Source organism: Chiloscyllium plagiosum, unplaced genomic scaffold (assembly GCF_037043375.1).
Source record: "Chiloscyllium plagiosum isolate Xiang-an unplaced genomic scaffold, Cpla_swu_hap1 HiC_scaffold_11, whole genome shotgun sequence".
NCBI classification, from domain to species: Eukaryota; Metazoa; Chordata; class Chondrichthyes; order Orectolobiformes; family Hemiscylliidae; genus Chiloscyllium; species Chiloscyllium plagiosum.
In genome coordinates, this window is record NW_028270149.1 from 31,378,366 (window position 1) to 31,399,165 (window position 20,800).

Sequence of the window (20,800 nt, forward strand, 5' to 3'; positions counted from 1 at the left end):
CCTATGCATGTCTTTGTTTAGCCTGTCCAAGGATTGGATGCATTGTCCCAGTCGAACTGGTATCCCTCTTCGTCTGTGTGTATGGATATTAGTGACATTTGGTCAGGTCTTTTGGTGGCTAGTTGATGCTCATGTGTCGTGGTGGCTAGTTTCCTGCCCATTTGTCCAACATAATGTTTGTTGCAGTCTTTACAGGGTATTTTCTATAGATGTTCATTTTGCGCATTGTTGGTATGGGGTCCTTTAAATTCATCAGGACCTGTTGCAGTGTGATGGTAGGATTGTGGGCTACCTTAATGCCATGGGGCCGGAGTAGTCTGGTCGTCATCTCAGAGATTTATTTGATGTATGGCAGAGTGGCTAGTGTCTCTGGGCGTATTGTGTCTTCTTGTCTAGGTCTGTTGGGCAGGAATCAGCAGACTGTGCTCATCAGGTACTCATTGTTCCTGAATACAATGTATAGGTGTTTTTTCTCGACTTCCTGTAGCTCCTGGCTGCTGCAGTGTTGCGGCTAGTTTTAAAAAAAATGTCCTCTTGCAGCTCTGTGGGTGTTGGGATGATTGCTCCTGTAGTTGAGTTTCTGGTAACAGAGCTGCATCAGGACATATGCAGGAACAATGGGTATTAGATAAGCACAGTCCATGGATTCCTGCGCAACAGACCTAGACAAGACGACACAATATGCCCAAAGACTCTAGCCACCCTGCCATACATCAACCAATGATGTTACCTGGCATGGTGACGGAATGTCTGAGAACAAATCTACCATCTCAGTGAACAACTTTACAACCTGACATTTGGGTAAGAACACGAATAAGAAATGTTTGGGCAGATATGGGCCAAGTACAGACAGATGGGACTAATTTAGGTTGGGATTATGGTCAGCATGAACTAGTTGGACTGAAGGGTCTGTTTCTGTGCTATGTGAGACCACAACTATTAAATTAAAATAAGCTTACAAAACATTACTATGAATAGCAGCAGGTTGAGGATTAGGAGTTTTAGGATGAAGCTAAGAGCAACCAAAATGTTGAATAAAATAAAAGGGTAAAATTAGCACAAGAGCATATAAATCAGGAAAATGAAAGTCATTGTAAGAATTTTTGCAAATACACTTAAAAAGAAGGGAGGTTATGCTGCAGCTCTATAAAGCCCTGGTTAGACCACAGTTGGAATATTGCGTTCAGTTCTGATTGCCTCATTATAGGAAGGATGTGGAAGCTTTAAGAGAGGGTGCAGAGAAGATTTACCAGGATGCTGCCTGGACTGAGGGCATGTTTTACAAAGTAAGGTTGAAGGACCTAGAGCTTTTCTCATTGGAGTGAAGGAGGATGAGAGGTAACTTGATAGAGGCGTAAAAGATGATGAGAGGCATAGTTAGAATGGATAGCCAGAGACTTTAGCCCAGGGCATAAATGGCTATCATGAGGGGGCTTAATTTTAAAGGTGTTTGGTGAAAGGTTTAGGGGAGACATCAGAGGTATGTTCTTTAGACAGAGTGGTGGGTGCGTGGAATGCACTGCCAGCAGAGTCAGTAGAGTCAGATACATTAGGGACATTTAAGTGACTCATGGATATGCACATGGAAGATAGTACAATGAAGGGTATGCAAGTTAGTTTGATCTTAGATTAGGATAAAAGGCCAGTACAACATCAAAGACCAAAGGGCTTGTACTATGCTGAACTTTTCTACGTTCTATGTTTTAGAAGCTGAAGTAACTGTTGGTCTCTTAGAAGCAGAGGCAAATGCAATTATAATGAAGAATGAAGATATGGCAGAGGCATTGAACAATAGCAGAAGACAAATTTCATATTTGAAAGAGAGTAACTAAGGGGCTACTACACATGAAGGGACTAAAGGCCAACAAATCTCCATGATCTTAGTTCAGTAGTTGTTACCAAATAAGATGTACAAATTTACCCCTTAGACGTTCTTAATAATACGTACTGGGTCAGTAAATAATTAGCCACGACGTAATATACTTCATGCTGTCACCTGAACTTTCTGAAGTATTTTCTGAAAAGCCTCAGGTGTTAATTTAAGCTGTTCAACAGGATAGGCCCAATGAAAGCAAAGGAAAATAGATCAAGCAGGACATCAAAAACAGGGAAAGCAAAAATCAGTTTTCAATAACTACTCACCTTCCCTGTAAGCACAGAGGGAAATTCTGGATCAAATTTGTTGCTGAGGCCAAACCTTAACAAGAAACAACAAAACAAAAATCTGTAAATGCTTGTTATTCAAGAAGAGAGTGATTTTATGGCAAAAGTTACTGCGCAAGTACCATTCAAGGGTTCACAATTATACATTTTTTTTAAAAAACAAAAGCCAAAGCCACATTTTAATTGTTGAATAGAATTTTTCCTCAAAACCTAGGAATTGCCAAAATGATTGAAGATTTACCACGGAAGATCCAAAGATGCTGTTCAGGTTCATTCCAACATAAACACCATTAGCCCATCATGTGGAGGTGCTGGTGTTAGACTGGGGTGGACAAAGTCAGAAGTCACACGTCACCGGGTTATAGTCCAACAGGTTTATTTAAAAATCACAAGCTTTCGAAGCGCTGCTCCTTCATCCTGACCAATTTAGCGTGACACCAAATAATGGCACTGGTTTCAAAATGGCAGGTTGAACACCAAGAAGCAAGTGAACATACTAAATAGCACCTTGGTCAATTTAAATACAACAACATTTTCAGGGATAATAATTTCAAGCCAGCATTTTAATTTAGAACGTTTCGCTAAAAAGGAGCATTAGCTGCTCCAGACTGAGAATACTTGGTTTACTGCAATGTCAACAAAATGGCAATTCTATGAAAGTATGTCAAAACAATTCCAAGACGTTTCAAGTACAAGAAATCAAAGCTGACAAATGTGTTTGATTCTGCAGGAAGATTTCATATTACACAGAAAAATGAGAGAGATGAAAGTATTTCCTGACTCACTTAAATAAAATTCTTTCCATCTCAGAATGGAGTGCACACAAATACAAAATATTTGTAAGGATCATAACTTACTGTTTACTATAAATAGAAAGTTCAGTAACATATCAAGTTACAGGTAGTATTGGTAAATAGAAATAAAATTTTATAATCCAAAGTTTCACTAGATTTGAACACAATAAAAAAAAAGTACATAGTTTTAAAAATAACCTATTAAAGATAAGCAATTATCAAAATTGTCATCTATCCTTGCAATTACATTCTCAAGCTTTCAAAAGCTTGCAGAAAGCCAGGGTGTGCAATGTATTTGTTTCCCTTTTTAAGGAATGGAATTAAAACAAGCCAAGCTTCGTAAAGCTTCCATATTTCACTGGTCAGTTACCTAATGAATAGCTAAAAGCCAACTTGTTTGATGGAGTTAAAAATCACAACACCAGGTTATAGTCCAACAGGTTTAATTGGAAACACACTGGTGAGCTTTCGGAGCGCCGCTCCTTGATGGAGGTACGCTTGCTACTCCTAACATTTCTTTCCCTGTTGCACCTCAAACTACATCATTGGAAAACAGATCCTGAATTTCACTGATGCCACCTAGCTCTCTCTCTACTGACTCCAATTGATCACAATGCTTATCTAACATCTGGCCATGAAAGACTGGACATTTCCTTCAATTATAAATTGGCAAGATTAAAGTCAGTCTTCCCAAAAACCTTCATTCCCTAATCACCAACTCAAACCGTTACCACGATCACTGTCCAAAATGAAACCAACTGGTCTCAACTTTGGAATTCTCCATATTCTGTGCGACCCTTGTCTCAGCTTCTAGCTCCATATTCCTTCCATCATCACAAACGATTACTCCTGCCATTGTTACAATCGCCATCAGTCGCTGAAATGTTTAAACTCCTGCCAGCTATAGACTTCTGATGAGAGGCGTACGCATTCACTTTATCACCACATTGCCAATAATAGTACTGCACATATCATATTACTTAAAATCACTTACAATGTATTGTTTTCACACATACAATTGATGGGAGGGAGGGATCGGGGGTGGGGGAGGAGAAGAAAGATGTGAAAATATACAAGTACTTGTCGTCCTTAAATAGTTCAGAAAAATGTGTTTTCCAAATGAAGGTTTGGACACTTAAAACAAAGAGCCACATGCACTGTTACAAAACACATGCAGCAAATTTAGAGAAACTACATACTGTACCACAAAAACTTAAAATTTATTTGTTGCCCAACCACTATTAGTTAAAATAAACACTGCTAACTGGCACTGGAAAAGGAAATTGATGTGAGCTTCAAAAGGTTTTAGTGATGACCTAGTATTAACATTTACTCTGTGCCATTTTAAGATTAACTTGCAGCAAAGATATAATACTGCTGCCAATTGAAGCTACTGGTAGGTATCTTACAGATCTGAAAGCATTGAAATGCAGTGATACTTGCTCCTCCTTCTGCTTTAAGCATTATTTCAATGGTGCCCTGTTAGATTCTGAAAAATAGGCACTAGCTGACTTATAGTTCTGAAAGCAGAATTGTACTTTCCAATTTTCTGCTACCCAATGAAGAAAAATGTAAGAATTAGAATCTGCCTACTAGATTTCACAGATTACAATGTATTGCAGAACATTTTTCTTGCCATAGTAACACAAAACCAAGTATAAATCATCAAAGTTATTAGAAACTATACATGCCAAACAAGTTACTTTGTCTATCCAATAGGCTGTTTCTCGATGGGAAAGCAACATTCAATCTAACCATCTAACTACCTTATCAACTAGCAATTTAATGTTGTAACTAATTGAAGGAGTCAAAGACACCCACATTGATCTCCACATGGACACCATCAATAGCAATTCTGGCAAGTACAAATTGATTGTGCAGCTCATGGAAGGTTGATACTGTAGCACAAGTAATTACATGATAAAAGCTTGTCAAATCAGAGGATTATGTTTTTATGACCTCTGGAAACAAAATTCAATTTACATGCATTATCACAAAAAATTCTCCATTTTATTTTCTCCTCAGGCCATATTCTCTTTCATCAAATGAGGGTGGCAGCATGGCTCAATGGTTAGCACTGCTGTCTCATAGCACCAGGGACCTAGGTTTGATTCCGCCCTTGGGCAACTACGCAAACTCCACATTCTCCCAGTGTCTGCATGGATTTCCCCCAGGTGCTCCAGTGGTTTCCTCCTACAATGCAGGTTAGGTGGATTGGCCATGCCAAAATTACCTAATGACCAGGAATACATAGGTTAGACGGATTATCCATGGGAAATGCAGGGTTACAGGGACAGGGTAAGGCGTTGGGTCTGAGTAGGATGCTCTTCAGACAGTTGGGCTGCACTTGAGCCAAATGGCCTGTTTCCACACTACTGGGATTCTATGATTCTATGACATTACTTCCATGATTATATCAATATCGCTCTTCAATCAGTATCCCGAATCGGAGAGCATTACAGCAAAACTCAACTAATTTCCCTTCCGCACATCTCAGGATGCTCAGCATTTGAATCAAAAAGTGCTGGAAACACAGCAGACTGAATCAGAAGCTGTTGGGAAATCAGACAAATTAATGCTTTGAGTGTGGAAAGGCATTTTGCCAGACAAAAATCAAAGCAGTACAGCTAAAATGTCAGGACAGATTACGGTGATTCATTCATCCTCTACAGCAAGATACTATTTTCAATTGTGCACAAAGTGTTAATCAAGTGTGTACTATCCCCTCCATGTATTACTTTTAAATTGGCTCTATAATTGCTTCTTTCCAATTTTGTTTTTGAATTAAGCAGTTTCCTCTCCAATTAGTATTTTCATGCATTTGCAGGTTTGTGTATTCATCCACTAAGGATGCTTCAGCTATCTTTTCAATAAAATTTATAAATTGGGAAAATCTTGTTCGCTCATTGGGTAAATGTTTCTTGTAAAAGCACGATAACAGATTAATTCACCCAAATCACATCTGTACGTGCTCTTTTTTGGAGCATTCAAAGAATAATCCCATTGCTCTGTGCATTCCCTACAGCTTGGTCATCCTTTGCTAGGGTTAACAATTCATTCACCTTTCTTTTGTTGCATCCCTCAACCAGTGCCTTTGATAAAGCGTTTGCTGCTTTGACAACTCTTTGCATGAAACATTCTAACTACTCCCCTTATTATCAGCAATAAATTTTAAATGGATTGACCATAATTATTCACCACCAAACCAAAGGAAATACTTGTCCTTCTTCACAATATTAAGATCTTCATAATTCTAAAAACCTTAAACTCTCATGCTCTTCTGCTGTAATGGTCATTGAGAGTCATACAGTCAGAGCTGTACAGCATGGATAACAGACCCTGAATCCAACTCATCCATGCCGACCAGATATCCTAAAATCAATCAATCAATCTAGTCTCATTTGCCAGCATGTGGCCCGTATTCCTTTAAACTTTTCTTATTCATAGACCCATCCAGATAGCTTTTAAATAGGTTATAAAACTACCAGCCACCAGAACTTCCTCTGGCAGCTCATTCCATATACCACCACCCACTACAGGAAAATGTTGCACTTAGGCACCTTTTGAATCTCTTCCTTCTCACCTTAAACCTATGCCCTTTGGATTCCCCTACCCTGGGAAAAGACTTCAGCTTTTTACTTTAATTATGCCCCTCATGATTTTATAAAAGTCTATAAAAAGGTGACCCCCTCAGCCTCCAATGCTCTAGGGAAAGTAGCCCCAGCCTATTCAGCCTCTTCATATAGCTCAAATCCTCTAACCCTGGCAACATCCTCAATCTTTTCTGAACCCTTTCAAGATTCACAACCTCTCTCTTAAAGCGCTAACGTTGGACAATTTCTTATTGCTCATCGTTGATAAATCATTGCTCACATGGGATGGAAATATCAACAGACACTGATGAAACAGCTGACCTAGTTCCATGCTGTAATTTCTACACATGAATTTATGTTGTGTTTACTCTGAATTGCCAGTGTGAATTTATTGCACATGCTCAGTATTTTGTCTTAAAACCATAAATAAAATGTCCTTCTACGGAGAGGATCTGCATCAAACTATAAAATCTTACAACACAGGAAACCTGTCCGTCCATCGTATGACCATCACCTTCAGGGAGCTATGGACCTGCACCCACTGTTCCCTCTGTATATCAATGCTCCCAAAGGTCTTGCCATTTACTGCAGTTTCCTTTTGCAGTTGACCATCCAAAAACGTGTCACCTCACTTATATGGATTAAACTCCATCTGTCACTTCTCTGCTCAAATTTCCAACTGGTCTACTTTGTCTGTAACCTTTGCTGAAGTTGTGGACATGAGGAGGTTATCAATTTCCATGTCATCTGCAAACTTATATATTAGAGGTCCCAGCAGTGATTCTTTTGGAACACCACTGGTCACAGACCTGCAGTCAGAAAAGTACACCTCCAAAAACTACTCTCTTCTTTCTCTTGAGCGTTTTTTAGGTAGGATCCATTCCAGATCTGAAAAATCTTCCTACCTTTGTAACTACATCAAACTCCTGCTACCCTCACTATCTATGTAACCTTCCTCTATCACAACAGCAAAAGAAAACTCCCTACCTGAGCTACCGCCTCCAGATATTAGAATCCTCCTGGTCTCTGGACACCATCCAGAGATACCTTCCCTATCACATAATTTAGTCTCTACAATCCAAATAATGACTATGAACTTCTCCTGTCTCTAAAACACATTCAATGTCTGCAAACTCTCTCTAAGCATATAATCTCCTTCAGTCATGACAAACTTTTCCACCTTGAACCACCTCCAAACATGACTACATTATTTCCATAACCAACATGAGCTGCTATAGTCCTCCCTGTGCCAACCACGTCACATCCCTGCATATCTGTTTCTGTATAATGTTTTCCCATTCTTAAAATCCTCCCTATATCTGTCACCTGTTCCAGCCTCCATAGCTGTCACCATCTCGGTAAAACCTCCTCAAAATTTCTACAGCCCTCTGTATCACTACATTCCACCAGTCAATGCAACATCAGAGTATGGGGTGAATGCAGGAGCAGTGTACTGAATTAGATAATCAGTTGCAATCATATTGAATGATGTGGCAGGCTCATGTGGCCAAATGGCCAATACCTGTCCCTCTTTCCAGTGTTTCTCTTTAAAATCCCTAACTCCATAACCCCCTTCAGTCCCCACAACCCTCCCATCTGTGTCACCTAGTCCAGCTCTGACAGTGCTTCCTATCTCCTTCAAACCCTGGAACACCTCATATAGAATAGTACAGCACAGTATAGGACCTTCAGCCCTCAATGTTCAGCCCTTTTATCCTAGTGTAAGATCAGATCAACCTACATACCCTTCATTGTACTATCATTCCATGTGTGTATCCAATAGTCGCTTAAATATCCCTAATGCATCTGACTCTACAACCACTGCTGGCACTGCATTCCATGCACCCACCATTCTCGGTGTAAAAGCACCTACTTCTGACATCTCTCCTAGACCTTCCTCCAATCACCTTAAAATTATGCCCCCTCATGATCAACATTTCCACCATGGGAAAAGAAAAAGACTCTGGCTATCCACTCTATTTATGGCTCTCATCACTTTGTATCACTCTGTCTTCTATGACCAAGCTTTTACCGAACATGTCAACTCAGCATGGACCCCATCTGACTTAATCTTCTGGACTAGTCTACCAGGAGGACCTTATCCCCACGTGGACAACATCCACTACCCGAACCTCAATCATCTTCACTGAGTTTTCTGAGAATTAATCAGGTGTGTGAGACAAGGCATCCTCCGCACTAAGTAATGCTGACTATCCCTAAGAAGACCATGCTTCTCGAAATGTGAGTAAAGCCTGTCCTGAAGAATCGCTCCACTAAATTTCTGTACCACTGATGCAAGACTCACTACCATATGATTTCCTGGATTATCCCTGTTGCTCTTCTTAAACAAAGGAACAACACTGGTTATTCTCCAGTCTTCACTTGCAGCTAAAAGATAATAAAAAGCAATTTACTTCCTTGTCTTCTTCAGTATCCTGAGATAGGTACCAGGACCTAATGGGATCTATCTACCTTAAAATGTTTTTCAAGACAACCAACACATCCTGCTTCTTAGTATCAGGATGCTCCAGAATGTCAACATTGTTGTGGCTCTGTTCGCCGAGCTGGAAGTTTTTTTTTCGGCGAACAGAACCACAACAACGAGCATCCGAGCTACAAATCTTCGCACAAACTTTGAATGTCAACATGTGTCCTCCCTAATCTTACCATCATCCGTGTCCTTCCCCTTGGTGAAGACTGATGCAAAGTACTTATTAAAAAAGGATCTCACTCACTTCCTCTGGCTATCTGCATAAATTCCCTCCTTTGTCCTCTAATGGACCTACCCTTTCCCTAGCTACTCGCTTGTTCCTTATAGTTTGTACAAAATACCTTGCAATTATTCTTAAATCCTACTTTCCAAAGATATTTCATGGTACCTTCTAGCCTTCCTAACTTCAAAGCTTTTTTTTTTTAATATACTCAAGGGCCTTGATTTCTGGTTCCTAAACGGTACATATGCTTTCTTTTTCACTAATTTTTCAATATCACTCATCACCCAAGGTTCCTGAATCTTGCCATTCTGATCTTTCTTTCGCCTCACAGGAAGAGGCTGGTCCTGAACTCTGGTCAACTAGCCTTTAGAAAATTCCCACATGTCAAATGTGGATTTACCTTCAAACAGCCACCCCAACCTAATTTCTCCAGGTCTTCCCTAACACTGTTGTAGTTAGCCTCCACCAACTTAGCACTTTCACTCAAGGTCTAGTCTTCTCCTTATCTATAACTGCAGGTAGCTCTATAACACCATAGTTGTATTCCAGCAAACTTTATTTAATAGAAAAATCACAACATAAATAATGGGGCCTATGGGAAAAGTGGGTTATGGGGGCAGAGCAGCAACAAAAATTATCACTCACTATTGCTAAAAAAAAACCCCTTAAAAGTCTAACACAAAAGTATAACACAGTCTGAATGAAGGTATAAAATCATATTTCTCAATGAAACAAAAAGTAAATTTAACAGTACATTTAAAAAAATATTGTTAATGGAGGGACAGAGGGGTCATCATGGTGTGCAAGGTAGAATCTCTCATTCCTGTTAAGTGAGCTTAAGGAGAGAATTCATAAATTCTCTCCTTAAGCTCAAAAGGCTTTATAATATCTAGCTTCTCTTCCAGTGAGGCCTTGCTCTTGCGTTCACATGTGCAATTTTATCACCAGGGTGCTTCTTACTAACATTCTTGTCACTATGCACCTCCATTTTTTAAAATCAAAAACAGGGATAATCTAGAAGTAGCGTATCTTTCACTGGAAGCTGCTAAACGTATCTCTCACAGAAGCTGCTGACTGCAGCTGACATTAGCGCATGCGCAGAATGGCATGAAGACCGGAGCCAACATTGGCGTTCGCGCAGAACAAAGTGCTGGAACTGCGCTGTTGTGAACAGAGGTAAGCGTTCTCAAAAATACCGTTCCTCAATTCCTCAGCAATATTACAATCAAATCGCCCGTTATCTGAGAACTACACCCATCTTAAAACTTATAGAATTACAGTTTATATTGGTGAAATGTCTCATTCCCTTTCCCAATACCGCAAAGGTGTCCTTTAAGACTTTTCCAAATCTATTTTGATAATTGTGATTTAATCTCTTTCCAATATCCTTGCTGCCAATACGTTCCAGATTATAACTTACTGTATAATTATCAATGAACTTGTGGGTACCATAGTTACTTTGTCTGTACATTATCAAGTCACAACAGGCACTGCCTGGGATGACTTCCTAAGCAGAGTGAGAATAATGCATGACCCAAAAGGATTACTCACAATTTGTTAGATTGGCAATGTTAAATCAGCCACTTTCCAGACATCATATAAGTAATACATATAAATGAATGGTCTTCCATCTTACTGCCCTCACAGTATATACTGTCAACTTTGCTTCTACATATTAAAAAAAATGTACACCCAACATTTTCACCTGTCAGATCAACATCTTTGGCATAAGGAGCTAGACAAGCATCTCACATGAAAATTTATATACCTTCACCTAATCTCAACACATACTCAACAGGGTCACGAGACAGCAATTAGAATTTGAAATACTTGGTGCATCTTCCTTTTCCCTAATACAGGAGATCGGCCCTTGAGCTGTTCAGGGAGAAGTGGGCACCGTAGGGAGTGGAGTACTTTATCTCCCCCTCCAACTCTATTTTGATTTAACCCCTACCCTTCCTTTCACTTTTTTGATCACACAGCATTGCCCATCCGGGTGTCTCCTTTCTTCCTGGTGGTGGAAATTGAGTAAAGATTTGTACACCTGTTGCCTTTCACTGTGTCTCACACCTCAACACACACCACATGGGTGATGGGGAAAATATAAGCGGTACCGCAGTTAGGGGGTAGTGTCAGGGTAAGGGTCAGGGGGGAAAAAAAACCAGGAGATTTAGAATCTCGCCAGTTTAGGGTGCTGGCACTGAAAAAGAGAAAACAAATTACCAGGAGATTCAGAGTCTCCTCAGTTTTGGGCACTGACTCTTAAAAAAATACAGGAGATCGGATGCCGTTTGTAGCACCTCCATCTATACAGGTAATCACCTAATGGGACAAGTCAAGAATTGAATTTGGGAAATTACTGATCTGTAGTTCAATTTCCCATCAGGTGGTGCATTCAATGACTCAGTACTACACCATGTGGTATACATACAGACTCTAAATACTAGCGGTATAAGGCATGGACATTTTTCAACATAGATTGAAACACATGTGTGAACAGGAACACTTGGGAGAAGTTTGCATATTTGCATTTTAAACACTATCTGTAGAATGTTAAACCAGCAGAAAATAATTTTTCCCGCAAAAGAAGCCAGTCTTTTTAAGAAGAGCATAAACATCTATAACACATCCCTTAAAGTCCACCATGGATGCCATACCCTTCATTAGAATCTAATGTAAAAAACATTCCAATTCACACTGTAACACATGGAGGAAAGGTGAACATTAATAGACAAATTAAGCCAATTGTCATCTACAGCAGCACTATTCCATAAGGTACTTCCACGGTTATTTTCTCCTTTGGCAAGCGTACAACGATGATTTCTACATCATAAGAGCAACAACTGATGAGAGTATATCTCCATCACACTTAAATTATTCCGATTAAGCAGCTCTTCTTGTATCTTTACTGGCTGACTGATGTCCTGTAACCAGGTTGTTATCAACGATTTAGGATTACAAAGCAAGATCTTTACAGAGCAGTTATTGGTGTAATGATACCCAGACTGGGACAGGGAGGGACAGAGTATACAGACACTAAACAGCAGTAAATACAGTCAGGTGGGGGGGGGTTGGAGGTGTAATGAAAGACCAAATTAATGGCTCTTAACTTGAATGCACATAGAGAGTCATAGGTATGGGTAGCACAGTGGTTAGCACTGCTGCCTCACAGCACCAGAGACCTGGGATCAATTCCCACCTCGGGCAACTGTCTGTGTGGAGTTTGCACATTCTCTGTTTGCGTGGGTTTCCCCCGGGTGCTCCGGTTTCCTCCCACAGTCCAAAGATGTGCAGGTTCGGTGAATTGGCCATGCTAAATTGCCCGTAGTGTTAGGTGAAGGGGTAAATGTAGGGGAATGGGTGTGGGTGGGAAACAGACCCTTCGGTCCAACCCGTCCATGCCGGCCAGATGTCCCAACCCAGTCTAGTCCCACCTGCCAGCACCCGGCCCATATCCCTCCAAACTCTTCCTATTCATATACCCATCCAAATGTCTCTTAAATGTTCCAATTGTACCAGCCTCCACCACTTCCTCTGGCAGCTCATTCTATACCCGTACCACTCTGAAAAAGTTGCCCCTTAGGTCTCTTTTATATCTTTCCCCTCTCACCATAAACCTGTGCTCTCTAGTTCTGGACTCCCCGACCCCAGGGAAAAGACTTTGCCTATTTACCCTATCCATGCCCCTCAATTTTGTAAACTTCTGTAAAGGTCACCCCTCAGCCTCCGACGATCCGGAGAAAACAGCCCCAGCCTGTTCAGCCTCTCCTTATAGCTCAAATCCTCCAACCCTGGCAACATCCTTGTCAATCTTTTCTGAACCCTTTCAGGTTTCACAACATCTTTCAGACAGGAAGGAGGTCAGAATTGCATGCAATATCCCAACAGTGGTCTAACCAATGTCCTGTACAGCCGCAACATGACCTCCCAACTCCTCACATATTTGGAATAAAGTGAATTAACAGGTTAAATACAGGTTAATGGATATGATCTTACAACCATTATAGAGACATGGTTACAAGGAGAGCAAAGCTGCAATACAAATATTTGTGGTTATTGACTTTGAGAGCTAGGAAAAAAAGGGTAGTGGGATAGTACAAGTAGAGTAGAAAGAAATGATCTTTGATCAGAAGGCACAGAATCCATATAGGTGAAGGTAAGGGCAAAAGGCACATAAGACAGACAGCGATAAGAATATTCTATACATCCCCTAACAATAGCTATATGGATGGACACAAAATCAGGAGATAATGAAGGTCTGTACATTAATCAGTAGCAATTTCAAGCTTCATGTAGATTGGGAGAGTCAGGTTAGTAGAGGGAACCCTGAGAAACAATTCAGAGTGTAAAAGTTGTGGAAACAGTCAGAGATTAGGCTATTTTGGATTTTGTGATGTGCAGTGAGGCAGGTTTAAGAAACCATATCAGAATGGAAGAGATTCCCTAGAAAACAGTGACCAAAACATGGCAAGATTTAGCAATCAGTTTGAGAGTGAGGAGCTTAGGTTGGAAACATCTGCCAAACATAAATATGGGTTAGACTTATAAAGAAAAGAGTATAGAGTTGGTTGGAATAGACTGGTAAATGAGTTTACAGCAACAAAAAAAAAGTTGAGAAACAATGGCAGATTTCTAAAAAACAACTCATGGCTCACAGCAAAGGTATATTATAGTGAGAAAGAAAGAAGGATTCTAGAAAGTGGGTAACTCAACTAAGTTGAAGATAGCATCAAATTGAAACATACAATGTGGCAAAGATTACTGGTAAACTAGGGAATTGGGAAAGTTTTAAAAACCGATACAAAACATTTTGAGGGCAAGCTTTAAGTAATATCAAGATGGACAGTAACAGCTTTTCTTCAAATATCTGAAAAAGAAAGAGGGGAGCCAAAGTGATCATAGGCCCATTAGAGAATGAAGCTGGGGAAATAATAATGGGGAACCAAGAAATTGCAGAGGGACTGAATAAACAGATTGTGTCTGTTTTTATAGTAGAAAACACTACCAGCATTCCAATGTTAGTGAATAACTGGGAGGCAAAAAAGAAGAAAGGAAATAAATGTAATAACTATCACTGGAGAAGACACGCTCAGGAAATTAATGGGGCTAAAGGCCAGTCTCCTGGTCCTGACAGGATGGATCTAGGATATTAAAGGAAGTAGCTACAGAGATAGTGGATGGACTGTTAGCAATCTTCCAGGATTCCTCAAATTCTGGAAAAATTCCAGAGGAATAGAAAACTGCAAAAGCACCACCTTTATGTTAAAAGAAAAAGAGGAGACAAAAAAAAAGGGGGAACTACATGCCAGTTAACCCAACATCTGTTATTGAGAAAAATTTCAAGAGTCTGTTGTACAGAACGTGACAACACAACAGTTAGAAATACATAATATGATCAAGCAAAGTCAGCATGCCTTAATGAAGGACAAATGTGGCCTGATAAATTTAATTAAATGCTTTGAGGTAACAACCAGGTTGAAAAAGGAACAGTGGATGTAATAGATTTGGATTTTCAGAACGTGTTTGACAAGGTGTTGACATTAGACTACATTGGAAGAGAGTTCAGGACCAAGTGGCATAGTCTCAGAGTAAGGGAATGCACACTTAAGACCAGGAAGAGGAGGAATTTCTTCTATTGGCAGTGAATTGGTGGAATTTGTTATTTATATAAATCTTGAATATGCTTAGTTTTTTTTAACATCAGTAAGGAATCAAGAATTATAGGGAAGAAGCAAGAATGTGGAATTGTGGATTATTAGACCAGCCATGATCTCATGGACCTGCCAAGCTGACTCGATGGTTGGAAAGGCCTGTTTATGCTCCTATACTTTATGAACTTATAGCTCATCGTGGGGCCATACCTTATCTGCGCCAATCTTTGGTGAAATCCCTCATGTGTATATGTTTCTTTTCCTGTACATGACAGAAGCTGCTTCTACCGAAGATGAATGAAAACAGTGGTGAAAATACTGCAGATAATGGAAAATTTGAAATAAAACTGCATGGCTATAGTCAGCAGACCTGGCAGTATTACACAAAAGACAGACAAGATCAATCTGAAATGTTAAATGTCAAAAGATATTCAATCAAATGCTCAAGAATTGCATCCCTAATTGCCAAATAGAAGTTTGTATGAGCCACCTTCTTTAACTGCCAATGTCTAAATGTTCTAGGTTTATGCAACAGTTATTAGGTACCAACCCTCAGGCTTTTGACTCAGTGACAAACAGGAACTACAATTTATTTAAGTCAGAAAGACTGATTTGGAAGGCGATATTCCATCTAATGAAATTATGCTTCTAGTTGGAAGCAGACATAGTTTTCAAAGGCAATGAAGAAAAGCATTTGGCGATCGCTACAATGAATCTTGTATATAGTATACACTATTGTCACTAATGATATAGGGAGATGTTTCCAGACTTGAATTGCTAGCTACATTTTCTGTTTCTGTTTGTGAAAAATCACATCCTTAATCTGAAATTCTTCATTCATTTTAAATCAATGTAAATACACTGGAGTTTACTCAATTTCCCAATATACCCTCCACCCACAAAACAGCAAGGTATTCCTACAACTTATCACTTCACTCAGAAAATGGATATCATTATATCGCTTACCTCTAATTGATTTAATTTATGAGGTTGAGAGCCAGCTTCCTCAATACAACTGCACGGCTTACATGACCCTTTTAGCCAGTGTTAGGCAAGAATCTCCCACACTGCTGTGGGTCCAGAGTAATGTATATGTCAGACCAGGTACGGATAGCAAAATTCCTTCCATAAAGTACATTTGTGTACACATGATATCTTACAATTGTGATTATTACTGGTATTAGTCCTTTTTTTGCAAACCTAACTTCAGTAATTGAATTTAAATTTTCCAGCCATCCCATTGGGATTTGAAGTCATTTAATCAAATAGTCCAGGCTTCCAGTTTACTAGTCCATAAATTTAGCTACCTTTCTCAGTAGTACTTATAAAACTCACTTTTCAACAACCACAATGGGGCATTCACATGCAAATCCCTCTTCTGTATTAATATGTTGTGTAACTGTTTATCCAAAATTACAAGCCACATCTTTTTATAGATCACTTCAAAAATGAACACCTACTTTTAAAAACTGCATTTAAAAACACATATTTACGTTGACGGATTACATGGTCTTTTGTTTCTTGTCAATAAACGTCGAGGTTATTCAAGAATGCCCCCAAAACACAGCTGTGAACTAAAAGCACAAAAGTAATTTCAAAAGGAGGAGTAATCAAATTCGAAATTACAGTCAAATTTAGGAGCGCAGAAATTCACACTGTATAGTTAATCAATAGAAATAGAAACGAATTTAAGGTATCACAAGTTTCCTGTCTTTAGGATCCAAGTAATCACATTAATTCTGACATAAATACAGCCTAGTTAAATACAGTCAATAATTCGACTTGTTTGAATGAGTTCACAATCAAATCGTTCCGATTATATAAATCTCACGACGCACTGTTACTTACATGTGACAGAATGCTGATCCTACAAATACAGCATTAAAAACGGCTGTTACAAATGTAGCCACTGTAACTAATTCTTGAAAATACGATTACAAAACCAGATCAGTTTTTCCGGGTCAAAAAAAAGAAACAGACGCAGAATAGAGCCAAGCAAGGGGTCAACGTCACGCCAATAATAATGCCCTGCAGGACCAGCAGTGCGCCAGCCCCGCGCTCCCTGGGAATACTTCAGCGTCCTTTTGCTTGGTTACAGCCGCCTGTTGTCAGCAGCGGCCGAGAGCCGGAGCGGGGCCGCCGCCGAGCAACACTCCCAGCGGAGAGGACAAGCTTCGGGGAGACTCTTTCTCTCTAACCCTGCTCCTCCTAGACCCCAACTTACACAGTTATATGGCCAGCCCCTCGCACCACCACGGGGTCCGGAGTATATCGGATCAAATGTTCATCTATCACCACCCGCTCGTCCTCCTCGTCCAGCTCATATATCGTATCGAAGTCGGCCATGTTGCTCCTGAGGGGCACGGCCGTCCCCGCGTCTGCGCACGTCCCGGCCCCGCTGACGTCACAAGCACCGCCTGCCGCCTTGACGGCCACGTGCTGATTAGCCTGGAGCAGCAGCAGCCAACGTGGGCTAGGCTGTATTGGTAGGAGAAAGTGAGGGCTGCAGATCAGAGTCTGGATTAGAGTGGTGCTGGAAAAGCACAGCAGGTCAGGCAACATCCGAGGAGCAGGAGAATCAACGTTTCGGGCAAGAGTCTTTCATCAGGGTATACATTACATTGGGATATGGTGGGCTGCAGGAGGATATCCTGGGCTAGGGTGGGCTGCAGTGGTATACAGTGGGCTAAGATGGGCTGCCTTGGTGTACCAGTGGGCTAGGGTGGGCTGCATTGTTATAGACTGGGCTAAAGCAGGCTGCAATGGCATATCCTGGGCTATAACAGGCTGCATTGGTATATCCTAAACTAGGGAAAGCTGCATTGGTATACACTGGGCAAAGATGAGCTGCACTGGGGTATCCTTGGCTAGGGAAAGCTGCACTGGAATATGCTAGGCTAGGGAAGGCTGCACTGGGATAGCCTGGGCCAGGGAAGGCTGCACTGGGATATCCTGGGCTAGGGAAGACTGCATTGGTATACACTGAGCTAGGGTGGGCTTCAGTGGGATACCATGGGTTGGAGTGGGTTACATTGGTATAGACTGGGCTAGGATGGGTTACAGGGGGATATCCTGAGCTGCATTGGGATACACTAGTCTAAGGTGGGCTGAACTAGGATATCCTGGGCTAGGGTAGGCTGCATTGGTATAGACTTGGCTAGAATGGGGAGGGCTAAACTGGGATACACTAGGCAAAATAGAGCTGCACTTGAATCGAGTGGGTTGTACCAAGATGGACGAGGCTAGAATAGGGTGAGCAAGAGTGAGGTGGACTGGGAAGAGACTGGGCTGGAAAGGGGTTGTCCAGACTAAATTGGTTTTGACTGGGCCAGACTAGGTTAGGCTGGGTTGGGCTGGGGTAGACTGGGTTAGGCTGGGCCGGACTGGGTTAGGCTGGGCTGGACTGGGGTAGATTGGGTTAGGCTGGGCCAGACTGGACTGAATGGGATATACAGGATTAGGGTGGGCTGGATTGGACTGATCTAGAGTGGGGAGGTCTGGATTAGGTTAGAAAAGGCTAGAGTAGGAAGGACTAGGCTGAGATGGACTGGACTAGACTGATTTGGACTTGGAGGGTTTGACTGTTTTAGTCACCATATTTAAGTATGGATCTATAGGCATTGACCTCAGGTCAAAAGCAATTCACTGAGCTGATTCCTGGGATGAAAGGATTGACTTATGAAGAACAGCTGAACAGGTTAGAATAATGAGGGTGATCTTAGTGAAACATACAAGATTTTGAGGGATCTTGAAAGGGTAGCTATTAAGATATTTCCACTAGTTGGGGACGCTTGAACTTGCAGACATAACTACAGAATAAAAGATCAGTCATCTAAAGCAGATGTGGAAAAAATTCTTCTGTTGCAGGATATTGAACATCTGGAATTTTCCACCCCACAAAGTTATGGAGGCTAGATCACCGGAAGTATTTAAAGACCACCTGGATAGACTTTTGAAGTTTTGGGAAGTTGCGGGCTGTGAGAAAAGAATTGAGGCTTGCGGCAGATCAGCCATGATTTTGTTGAATGGTAGGGCAAGCTTGAGGGACTGAATATCTGACACATGCTTGTATTTCATCTTGTGATTACTGTTTTATTTATCTGACAAGCTTGCTTTGTTTCTTCCCTTGTATTCCATCCAACCAAACTGTTACTGTTAGATGGCCTGTACACCATCTTACTATCACAAGTGACTTACTCATGCTCAATTGCTACCTGCAATTGGAGGGCAGAGAGAGGAGTTGAGTGATAATCTCAGACCCTCCATGTGGTTCAGGCTCCTTACTAGTGTCTGGTAGGAAAATGAGGGTCTGGGACTGCATTTTGGACAAGGCACAGGGTAGGGTGGAATACAGGAGGGAATGCCATTGTGGGGCGGTGCCTCCAGTTACCTCTGTGGATTTGGAAGGAATCCCCATTTTCACTGGCCGGTAATAACAGGGACAGTTCTGCGGGGGTATAAATCAGGCACTGGTAAATCAGAGTGATGGCAGGATGGGACCTTTAAGTGGGAATTCACAGAAATTCAGCAGTGTTAAATTTCCTCCTGGTGATCGGACATAATGGCAGCATAATCAGTAGCAATAAGAATGCGGCTCCTCCCAGTGATCGATGGGAGATTCACAGGCTGACCTACACTCCTGACTGTAGCTAGGCCCGGGTGCCTACATCGGTAACTGAGCATTCCAAACAACTTTATGGAGATAAGACTTTAGACTAAGATTCTGACGACTAACCTTTTGGCTCTTTTTAAAATGTTTCTTGTTTTATAAAATTCTAGATTTGTAATCAAGATGGCACCGGAGAATGGTGACTCTGTATACTTTCCACTATACTTACGTATTCCTACACTTGAGTACACGTGACAATAAAATCTAATTCCGATTTTAATTCTATGCAAATAATCATCCATTAGTCTCTTGAATGCCTCATTTGAACCTTCCCCCACTGTATTCCCAGGCAGTGCATTCTATACCTGAACTACTTGCTGTGTGTAAAAAAAATTCATGTCACCCTTGCTTCATTTGCACATAATTTAGAATCTATGCCCTCTCTGTTTAATTGTTTCAATTGGATCATAAGCTACTTGGTGGCCCACTATCTCTACCCCCTACCTCCCCCCCACTATTTGTGAAAGATTAACAAAGCATATCTGAATGAACCGCTAGTGGGTTTGCTGTCCATTGCACAGCACTCTACATTATGCATCCACACACCTGCTTTCCCACCTGTGGGAAAGTCCAGCCAATTGTGTGCTGTGCTGATCTCCATATTTAAGGGATTATGTACTTTTATTGAGATAATAAAATGAAATTTACTGGGATGAGTGAGTTGCCCTATGATAGAGAGGCCAAGTAAATTGGATACATGTTCTCTGAAGAATAAACAATCTTGTTGAAGCATGCAAGATTCTGAAAGGGTTTGGCAGGTTGATACGAGCACTTATTGTCCCTGGCTGTGGAACATAAAGGCACATTCTCAGGATAAAAGGTTGATTACTTTGGACTAAGATGAGGATACATTGTTTTATTCAGAGAGTTGTGAATCTTTGGAATTCTCTGCCTCCACGAGTTGTCCATGCTCCATCAATGAATATGTTGAAGTTGGAGGTGTAAGGTAGTCTCGGGGAATTCCACGGTGTGGTAAGCATGCAGGAGAGTGGTGTTTGAACCAAAAATCAGCTATATTCATCTTGCATGATAAAATAGTTCAATGGGTGGTAAGATTTATCTCTGCTTCTTTTAAAAAGAAAATTGTTTGTCATTGTGCATAATAGGTGGTAGTTGGAGTCAGGCACATGTTACTAAAGTCTGACCATTTCCTGCTGAAGGATCAAAAGAGAAGAAAAGGGTAAGCAGAGTTCAGTGTACATTCCACTGGCTATTG

The 20,800-nt window shown here is 40.9% G+C and overlaps 1 protein-coding gene across 1 annotated transcript in view; it reads right to left on the minus strand.

Moving 5' to 3' along the window:
* Positions 1–17,275, minus strand: part of chic1 (cysteine-rich hydrophobic domain 1) — a 58,690-nt gene extending 41,415 nt beyond the window's left edge. The window contains exons 1-2 of the mRNA XM_043704906.2: positions 17,140–17,275; positions 2,143–2,197 (exon numbers count right to left, since the gene is read on the minus strand). Coding sequence (XP_043560841.1) covers positions 2,143–2,197; positions 17,140–17,261 — 177 coding nt within the window. The 5' untranslated portion in view covers positions 17,262–17,275. The remainder of the gene's footprint in view (positions 1–2,142; positions 2,198–17,139) is intronic.
* Between the last annotated feature and the right edge of the window lie 3,525 nt (positions 17,276–20,800).